This window comes from Manihot esculenta, chromosome 10, assembly GCF_001659605.2.
Source record: "Manihot esculenta cultivar AM560-2 chromosome 10, M.esculenta_v8, whole genome shotgun sequence".
NCBI lineage: Eukaryota > Viridiplantae > Streptophyta > Magnoliopsida > Malpighiales > Euphorbiaceae > Manihot > Manihot esculenta.
Window position 1 is genome coordinate 31279661 of NC_035170.2, and position 10620 is coordinate 31290280.

Here is a 10620-nt window from a genome sequence, read left to right on the forward strand (position 1 = left end):
TTAACGGTATAAAAAAATAAATAAATTATTTTATTAATAAAAAAATAAATAAATTATTTTATTAATAAAAAAATATTTTAATAAATTTATAAAAATAAAGTGATTAATTTATTAATAATAATAATATCTACAAACTAAATTATAAATTTCTCGTAATTTTATTAAAATACAGTCTTATAGTAATTCATTTATTCAATTTACTTTTTCTAAATAAACAGAAAAATCTCATTTTTTATTTTCTTGACTAATTTGCCCATAAGAATAATTAAAAATTAGATATTTTACCATGCAAAAAATTAAGCACCACAAGTAAATAAACAATAAAAAATATATATAATCCACTTTTAGCGGAAGAAAAACTGTAATTTACCAAGAAAAACTCAACAAATCTCCCTATATAATACCCCCCATGCACCTTAAGTTCTTCAGGCTGCAAATAAATTCCACTTCACAGGCAAATTCGGCTCGAAAATTTTTGATAAATTTTTTTTCCGATCATTTTCTGCCGAACTTTGCCTTACTCACCAATGGAAATGAAGAAGATTGCATGCGCTATCATCTTCACTGCTGCCTCCATGAGTGCAGTGATGGCTGTGGAGGTTCCTTCTCCTTCTCCTTCTCCTGCCCCAGCACCAACAAGCGCCGCCACCGCTAACTTGCCGGTTGTTGGATCATTGATCGGAGCCTCCCTTGCTTCACTCATTGCCCTCTACCTCCAATAAAGAAAAAAAAAAAAATCAAGAGAGGGAGAGAGAAGTATACAAAAGAGCTTCAAGAAAAAGATGTTCTAACTAGCTTTATTTGGCTACGATTTTATTTATCCTTTGTTTTTATTTGCTTTTTTTTTTTTTATACTTTGAAAAAATTTTCTCTTCTTCTCATTTGTTTATTTCTTATGTTAATCGTTTAAAAAATAATAAACTCCAACTTAATTTTTAAATTCAATTCGATTCGCATTAATTATTTAGATTTATTTCGAGTATATTAACAAATTTGATTGTTTTGCACCCTGAACTAATATTGATTTTATCATGTGAATAGACTCTTAAAGGGCCATTTCCAAAGCCCAAAGCCAACGATGCAATAAGATTTTAATTTACCCAAAACCAATTAAACCTATCGATGTATAGGCCGAAGGCCATAGCCACCTGTGCGCAGCCTGGCCGCCAATAAATTCAAGTTCACTTCAAAGTTTCGACTCTGCTCGTAGCAAGGATTCCTATTCAGCTGTTTGTATATAAACCCTAATTCTCCTCGCTCTGTTTCTGTGCTTGGGACAAAGCTAGAATGGCTTCTACTCTGATCTCCCGCAGGCTTTCTTGTAAGCTCTTAACTCTCTCTCCTTCTTCCTCTGTTTACTCCCAGTTCATCACTCATGAAACCCAGAATCCTGGATTTAGATTCTTCACTTACCACCACTCCAATTCTTCTCCCCCACAACATGAAGCTAATCCTATCTCCATTTTTGAGGCCCAGGCGCTAATTGAGCCAAAACCCTCAAATCTGAGTCACCATTTTGTTAGATCGTATTCAAGTTTTACTACCCAAACCAAAGATCATGATTTTACTCTGTCAACAGTTGAAAAGTCCAGATGTCTTTCAACTTTTACTAGAGAGAAATCCCAAATTCCTGATTTGAAGCACAGAGAGATGATCTCAAGCATTGATACCCAGTTAACAAGTCAAAGACCCAGATACTTTTCGAGCTCAGATTCACCTTCTGATTCTGAGAAATCACAAAATCAAAGTGAATATCCTAGCAAAATCCCCAATTTCAAGCATCAGGAAATAGAGGGGCCAACTGTGGAAAGAGACCTCTCAGCTTTGGCCAATGAGACAAGAGAGGTTCTAGAAAGGATGATGAAGAACATCTATGCTCTGAGCAAAGCTGTGGCGTTTCTGGGATTGATTCAACTAGGTGTTGGAGCTTGGATTTCTTACATCACCAAAGCAACTACAATACCAGAGGTTTCAATACAAAGTTTTATAGCTTTTGGATTCCCTTTTACAATGGCATTTATGTTGAGGCAATCCTTGAAACCAATGCACTTCTTTAAGAAGATGGAGGAACAAGGTAGGTTGCAGATTCTCACACTTGCCCTTCAAGTTGCAAAGAATTTGAATGTTTTCTTTGTGAGGCTTCGTAGTGTTTCTTTCTGGTGTATTGCAGGTGTTTCAGTTGGAGTTTTGTTCAACTTATTATCAAAATAATTGTCTGCTTGATTTGTTGAAGTGATAGTGTTTTGAATAATCATCATAATATAATCTTTGTTGAGTTTGCCTCAAATGTGTTGCATTTATGATGTGAAATTTAAAGAGCTCTTTACTTGATATTGATTGAGCTCTAAAATCTGCAATTTTGTAGGATTGTGATGCTTGATTTATGTGAACATGGGTTTGAACTTTGGGCACTTTGTGCATTTCCATTGGTAGATATTAATTGACTATAGGAAAGTGGAGATGGAATTAGACTAGATAGAAAAATACCCACAAGTCTACTCAGTTTAGAATTAAAAATTTCACAAATCAAATTCTTTTATTTAGAATGACAGAATTCATTTTCGTAAACAAAACTCTAAAGATTAAACATTTGAAATATGATTGGTTCCTACTCAATCTTGTGTTCATATGAACAAATATTATTATATTTTTTTAAAAAATATTCTTTAAATATAAGTTATTTTCCGTAAATAATGAAAGTTAAAGGCATTTTGGCTATAATTACTTTGTGATCTCAAAGGTTAGAATATATGATTTGAAATTAGAAGAATGTAATTACTATGAGGCTTAGAGCTAATGAAATAAAGCATAATTTCAGGCATAAATTCCTTCATTTCTTAATTTAGATCAAAATCAAAATGCTTCTTTCTTAATTTTTCTACCAAAATTTTTAAATTTTATAATTTAATCTTAAAATCAGAAAAGTTCAATTTTTTCATTTAAATTAAAATGGGGTAAATTGAAAATTTTAGACTAATTTTTTTAAAAAGTAAATTTAATTGGCTCATTTCAATAAAAGCATGTGATAACTTATAGTTGATTTACATTTTGTATTAGCTAAATTTAATGTAGCTCTTGCCATTCACATGTACAATGATTAATGGGTTTATATTATATAATTTATTTACTGAATTCGCAAGCAAGCTGAAAAACGGCAGCGGTATTCGATTAAAATTAAAAAAATTGATTAAATTAAATTAATTTAAAATTTTAGTTTAATTTTTTATTGATTTCGATTCAGTTTAATTTTTAATTTCAAAAATTTTGATTATTTTGGTTTAGTTTGATTTTAATCAGAAAAAAATTAAAAAAATCGAACCAAATTGATTAATGATAATAGTATATTATTTTTAATAATATAGAGAGATTAAATCATATCGGTTAAAATATTTTAATTAAATTTTAAAATATTAAAAATAAAGTATAAAAATAAAAAAAATTATTAAAAATTTAAATCGATGGAATCAAATTGAATCAGATCAATTTGTTTTGATTCGATTTTTAATTAAAATCAGTTTGGGTCGATTTTTTTAAATACTAAAATTTTAATTTTTAATTTATTTAATTTAGTTTAATTTTAAATCAAATCAAACGAATAGTAGGAATTTAAAAATACTTTATATTTAGGATTTAAATTTTTTTTAAAATTTTTTCTAAAGAGTGAAAAGACCGTATTATTCAATCTCTCTTGAGTAGTGATACATATATATTTAATAGCAGTTTATGAAAAAACAATTACCAATAAAAAGATGCACATCTGATGATCAGTTTTCACCCTTTAATCAAACAAAAATCCAAAATTCAACTGGAAGTATGCTCCAATCCACAGCAAAACTGGCTTCGGCGATCAAAATCTGGATAAGTTAACATACAGAAACTACAAGTTATCACATTAATTAAATCAATTTCTAAATTCACTAAAATAGAATTCTGCAGCAACAAGAAAATTACAGAAAACTTATTCTTCTTACTCTCACCTATATTTGCCTACTTATAAACTTGGGATTCACCTCTTCATAAGCTCTTTGAGTCTTCTAATCTTAAAAGGTTTTGAGGTTGAGCTTGAGTTTCTAATACATGGTTAAAATTTTTTAGGAAAATGACTGTATAGTTTTTGCGATATAAAAAAAATTCATTAGTTAGTCTCTTAATTTTGAAAAACACATTAAAACGTCTCTAAAATTTTAAAAAATCTATTAATTAGTCCCTTCATATTGTAAAAAATTCTCAACTTCTAATTTATGTGGGTTTTGAGATTTGATTTAATTCTCTCTTCTGATCTCAGAGGATTTTGAAATTAAGTCTCTACTACTGGTTAAAGTTACTTGGGTTGTCTTTTCTACTCTTTATAAGTAATCTGGTCATGGTCTGGACACAAACAAATAAGGGTTGCCATCCACTAATCAATTATTGGCAATCCTAAAGCATGCAGTTGCTAAAGCAAATAAGGGGGAAAGAGATCTTACCATGGAGGAGGAAGAGCTGCAACTTCTGAACCCATGCCTTCATCCACAATGGAGATGGAGTTGTGTGCTAATTCGCTTGCAACCCTATGAATTACCAATCATCATCAAGAGACCCTACTATAATTTAGGATTTATATAGCAATATCACAGCAAAAATCATAAAATTATTATTTTAATACTGTTTAAGTAGCGGTTTGACAGTAATTTGATACTATTAATTGTTGTTTAAGTATATAAAATAACAATCTATAATCGCTACTATTAATTAAATCTCTCTTATTTCAATACAAAACAAGAAGACCACGACTTACAGAGGAAATTGATTTGGTTGTTCAAGAATTTGGTGTCTAATATCCAAAATTAGCTTCTTCAATCCATTGAATGCTTCAAGCAGCAACTGGTGCATCTCCTTGTATGACTTCCATGATACCCAGATGAGCAGAATTGCCCATGAGGCCAAGAGCAGCCAGCCAAAATAAGGAACAAGCATCAACATTAACATCACTATCACAAGGGAGCTTGATAATAGGCTTATACTGCCAGCAATTGTTTGGTAGTTTAAGTGATTAGCTCTGAGTTTAACTTCAATGGCCCATGATATGCCATACATGATTAAAGCAACAATCAAGATGGGTATGATGATGTTGTGTTTCTCAAATGCAGACACTTCTTCAAATTGGTACTTCACTTGAATCAAGGAAGTTAGTACTGTAATTAGAAATTGATCAGCCCTGTCAACACAAAACAAAAACCTAAAGGAGAATTAAAAAAAAAATTAATCAAAAGAAAATTTAAGTAACTTTTTGAAGTTAAATTCCAAAATTTTTAAATATTGACTTTTATTTTGAGGCAAAACAAGATAGAAGGTTGTCGTTTTTGAGGGATTGGACAAAAAAAGTAGTTGTCTTATTCTCAAGTATTTGACAAAACACTTTGTGGTTTTTGGCCTTTTTCTAAGAACAATCCAAGATGTCAATATACCCTACCTTGTATTTTGTGTTTTCTACTTCAAATCTAAGCTACTCCAACAATATGAAGGTTTCTCTTTATTATTATTTTTTTCCCAGTCATAATGTTCCGATTCTATAGTTTCAGCTCAAAAATCACAGTTTTAGTTTTTTTAGAATTTTTTCTTTAAATAATGAGAAATTAAGCTAAAGAACTTGCAGGAAAAAAAGTTATGTATAATATTTAACAAAAACCAAGAGAAAGAGATCTCATAGAATAGAACCAAACCAACCTTTGAGAGGGAAGATTTGCCAAGAGATTGTTATTCATTTTAAGCTGCTTTCTTTCTTTCCTTCTTTCTTTCTTTTCTGAACCTTTCCTTAACTAATTAGATTATGTTGCTGTTTAAATAGAAAGTGGGATTTGTAAGTTTTTGGTTGTCATTTTTTGTTTGGACATTATCTGGTTGCGGCCACTGGTCAGCTGCTTTGTTATAGTTTTTGGGTGTTGTCTAGGTTTGCTTAATTATTTGTATCTCATTTTCTGTCTTGCCGACTGTTAAGATCCATCTTACTTAGTATTGTCTTTGTGTGGGAGGCCAATCATATTGTGAGCTTTAGTGGATATATCTTTGCTTAATTTTTGTAGAATTCAATTTTGGACAAATTATATATGACGGGACACTCAAGATCCAATGCCTTTGGTGGTAAAGTGAAAAGTAGCTAGGTCTTATACTTGCTTTTCCTAGTAATTAGCTCTCCACTAAATTATAGTTGGAGTTATAGTCTTGCATTGCATCAGTGGAGAAGCATCCAAAAAAGAGAATTGTCTTTTCTTTTGGCGAATCAATCATTCGCTGTAGGCTTGTAAGATATCAGAAGTTTTGGTTTGATAAAAATTTAATTTTACTTGATTTATTTTTTAAATGAGTTAGATTGAAGCTCTAATTATTTAGAAAAATAATTAAATTTAAATTTGATAATATTTGGTTCGTTAAGATTGAAAAATTTATTCGTTTAAATTTGCTAACTAACTTATAAATATATTTAATCTATAAATACTTAACTTGATTTACCTCGTTTACTAAACGAATCAGGATTGAACTTATTGATTTTCAATTTGAGTTTAAAATGAGTTAAGTTGAAGTTCACGTTGATTCAATCTCAAAAAAGTTTTGATGAATTAAATTTAAACTTTTTAAAATTTATCTCAATTCTAGTCATTTACTCTGCATAAAGATAGCAAGTAAGTTGAGTGTTTATAATTTTAAATTGTTTAATTTTTTTTATATTTTGTCATTTAAGGCACTTTGAATTAAGTCTATTACCACCTAAAATAATTTAACTAAGCTGAACTGTATATTTCTGTTAGTTTTTGTTAAAATTTATTAATTTGTTAACCAGCTTTTCACTCTCCCATAAACTCATGTTGTACCTGAATATAATAGAGCAATATTGCTCTCTTAAAGTATATAAAAAAGTTACCCAAATATTGATTCCTCTTTCTCAACATGGTATCAGAGCAAATGAAAATTCAGCCCTAGTTCTTGTATCTCAAGCCTTAGATGTAACGAACTATCATCCTTGAACAAAAATCATGAAAATAACGCTTCTGTCCAAGAACAAGATCAAGTTCATTGATGGAACTTTACCAACTCCTGCGAGAGATGCAATACGACTATGGTTTCTTGGATCACGAAATGCCTTTCCCCTTCCATTGCCCAAAGCATCATGTGGATCGACAAAGCCTTTGAAGTGTAGAAAAATCTTAAAGAAAGATTTTCACAAGGAGATATGTTCAGAATCTCAGATCTGCAAGAAGATATCTATGCTTATAAATAATGTGACTTGGCTGTTACTGAGTACTTTACTGGCCTTAAAATCTTATGGGATGAAATGTTGAATTATAGGCCCTTATCTGCGAGTTCTTGTATTAATCCTTGCAATTGTGGTGCCATTGTTACATTTGAAACCTATAAAAAAAATGACTATGTGATATGATTACTAAAAGGTTTGAATGAAAGCTTTGCAAATATAAGGTCTCAAATCATGCTTATGGAGCATTTACCATCAATTAATAAGGTGTTCTCCCTAGTTGTTCAACAAGAAAGATGAATGAATACAGGAGACATTGTTCCAAAAGCATTTGTCAACATGAAGATCATGAATAATGAAAATTCCTTTCAAAAAGTTCACTGTTATAAAAGAGGCTCGAATTTTAGCAAAAATAGTTCAGGACATGGCAAGATTTGTAGTTAGTGTGGAAAGTTGAATCACACAATAGAAACATACTACAGAAAGCATGGTTGTCCTCCTGGTTTCAAATTCAGAAATTCAGGCTCTTCTGCATACCAGTTTACTGTTGAAGGTTCTGCAACCTGTGATATTCAAAGTATGTCTATGGCAAAAGATACTTCTACATGCACTGGTTCTAATGCTCTTTTCACATCCCTTACTCAAAATCAGGTTCATCAGAAATACTATACAGCTCTAATCAAGTGATTACTGGTAAACAGATCACTTCTCTTACCTAAGGTAATCATATCTCTCTTAATTGTTTCTGTAAAACATCTACATGGATCTTGGATAAGGGAGCAACATACCATATTTGCTTTTCACTATCATCTTGCTCTAGCCACAAATGAATCAAGCCTCTCTTTATTAGATTACCAAATGGCAGTGAAGTGTTAGCTCACTATTCAGGCACTATTCATTTCTCTCCTAAATTTTATCTTCTAGATGTTATTTATATATCAGATTTTCAGTTCAATCTTATCTCAGTTATAAAGCTGACATCTTCTCTTGATTGTTGCATAGTATTTCATAAAATGGACTATTCTATTCAGGAAAGGAAGTCTTTGAAGATGATTAGTACAACTAAGGCCAATGGAGGCCTTTATGTCTTGAACCGTTCAAAAATCAAACATAGAACATTTGCAGCAACCTCAAACCCATTTGATGTATGGCATTTCAGACTTGGACATCCCTTTATAACAAGACTTTCTGCACTACATACCATATGTCCCTCTATCCCAATAAAAGAAGCTTTTACTGTTTGTGACATTTTTCATATAGCAAATCAGAGAAAGTTACCTTTTTCTAATAGTCAAACTACGTTTGTAAAAGCTTTTGATCTTGTTCACATTGATATTTGGGGTCCCTTTTCAACTGTCTCAATCATTGGACATAAGTATTTTTTGTCTATGGTAGCTAATTATAGTAGATTCTCCTGGATTTTCTTTATGAAGAATAAATATGAGGTTAGAAACATTTTACAGTCCTTTGCTCAATTGATTGAAACTCAATTTGATTTAAGAATCAAAGTCTTTCGAAATGATAATGGTCCAAAATTTAGTATGAATGACTTTTATGCAAGCAAAGGATTCCTGCACAAACATCATGTCCTGAAACCCCTCAATAGAATGCCATATAGAAAGGAAGCATCAAAACATCCTCAATGTTGCTAGATCTTTATTATTCCAATCTAAACTTTCTAAGTTGTTTTGTTCATATGCCATTACTCATATTGTGTTTCTCATAAACAGGTTACCTACTCTTATACTTCATGGACAATCTCTATTTTTGGAAGTTGTACCTAAACTCTCCTGATTATTCTCTGCTTAAAGTCTTTGGCTCTCTTTGTTTTGCTTTAACTCTTGCCTCAAACAAATTCAAATTTGATCTAACGACAAGAAAATGTATGTTCTGTGGATATAAACTTGGCATTAAAGGTTTTCTTCTCATGGATCAGAAAAACAGATATAATTTTGTCTCAAGAAATGTTATTTTCATGGAGCACATCTTTCCTTATTAAGAATCACAACCTACTATTTAAATTGTCTCCCTTCTTGACTCTCCTACTGATGCATATGATGATAACAATCTTTCAGATGTCTCAAATTCACAACCTACAACTCATCTCTAACCTTTATCTCAATCTACAAGATCCTCTCATAGGACAAAAAGGACACCTTCTTATCTCCAGGACTATTATTGCAACTTGACTTTAGCCAATGTCTCCTATGTTTTACCTAAAACAAACATCCTCTACCCTATTGATTCTGTTTTGTCCTATAAGTCTCTTTCTTCCTCCCAATTGCATTATACCTTACCAATCTCTATGCATTTTGAACCATAGACTTACTCACAAGCTGTCAAGCTTGATGTCTGGAGGGAAGCAAATCACACATGGACAATAGTTAATTTACCACCTGAAAAAACTGCTATTGGATGTAAATGGGTTTATAAAATTAAATATAAGACTGATAGAACAATTGAAAGATACAAAGCAAGATTAGTTGCTAAAGGCTACACACAAACTGAAGGCATTGACTTTCTTAACACTTTCTCTCATGTGGCAAAGATGACAACTGTAACAGCCCGGCCCTTTTCCACCGGCACTGTTACCACTCACAGCCCGGCCCTTTTCCACCGGCCCTGTGAGCAGCTCTTAACATCCTCTCACCCTCACGGGTTCTTGAGGCAGGATTTGTCCCTCGGGGGAGCCAGTACGGCCCACCCTGGCCCAAGGGTTTTGGCTTATGGCACTTAACAAATGGTACTCACTCTCAGCCGGACCGTCCCTTAAAGTGGGAGGTCAAGGGTTCGAGTAGTGGGGGAGGCGACTTATGGTGGAAAAGTGCCATAAGCCAAAACCCTTGGGCCAGGGTGGGCCGTACTGGCTCCCCCGAGGGACAAATCCTGCCTCAAGAACCCGTGAGGGTGAGAGGATGTTAAGAGCTGCTCACAGGGCCGGTGGAAAAGGGCCGGGCTGTGAGTGGTAACAGTGCCGGTGGAAAAGGGCCGGGCTGTTACAACAACCATCAAGACCTTATTAGCCTTAACTGCCATACATGGATTGTACTTGCAACAACTAGATGTGAACAATGCATTCTTGCATGGAGATTTACATGAAGAAATCTATATATTTTCTTCCTCTAGATTTTCAGCCCTCTAATCATCATCAGGTTTGCAGACTCCAAAAGTCTCGGTATGGCCTTAAACAAGCCAGTAGATAATAGTTTTCAAAGCTTTCTCATTCATTGATCTCTTCTTGTTACAATCAGTCCAAATCTGGTTACTCTTTATTTGTTAAAAACACAGATAACTCATTTACTGCCATATTAGTTTATGTTGATGACTTGATTCTTACTGTAACGACCCGAAAATCAGACCGCTACCGGCGCTAGGATCCAGGTCGGCTTAAG

The 10620-nt window shown here is 32.6% G+C and overlaps 2 protein-coding genes across 2 annotated transcripts; both read left to right on the top strand.

The window, feature by feature from the left end:
- The first annotated feature begins 416 nt into the window (after positions 1 to 416).
- On the top strand, positions 417 to 881 carry LOC122724795 (arabinogalactan protein 23-like). Its single transcript, XM_043960594.1, has one exon. It carries the CDS (start codon positions 528 to 530, stop codon positions 720 to 722), a length of 195 nt encoding a protein of 64 aa, XP_043816529.1. The 5' UTR covers positions 417 to 527; the 3' UTR covers positions 723 to 881.
- Positions 882 to 1135: 254 nt separating this feature from the next.
- LOC110624087 lies at positions 1136 to 2287 on the top strand. Its single transcript, XM_021769163.2, has one exon. It carries the CDS (start codon positions 1288 to 1290, stop codon positions 2209 to 2211), a length of 924 nt encoding a protein of 307 aa, XP_021624855.1. The 5' UTR covers positions 1136 to 1287; the 3' UTR covers positions 2212 to 2287.
- Positions 2288 to 10620: the final 8333 nt, after the last annotated feature.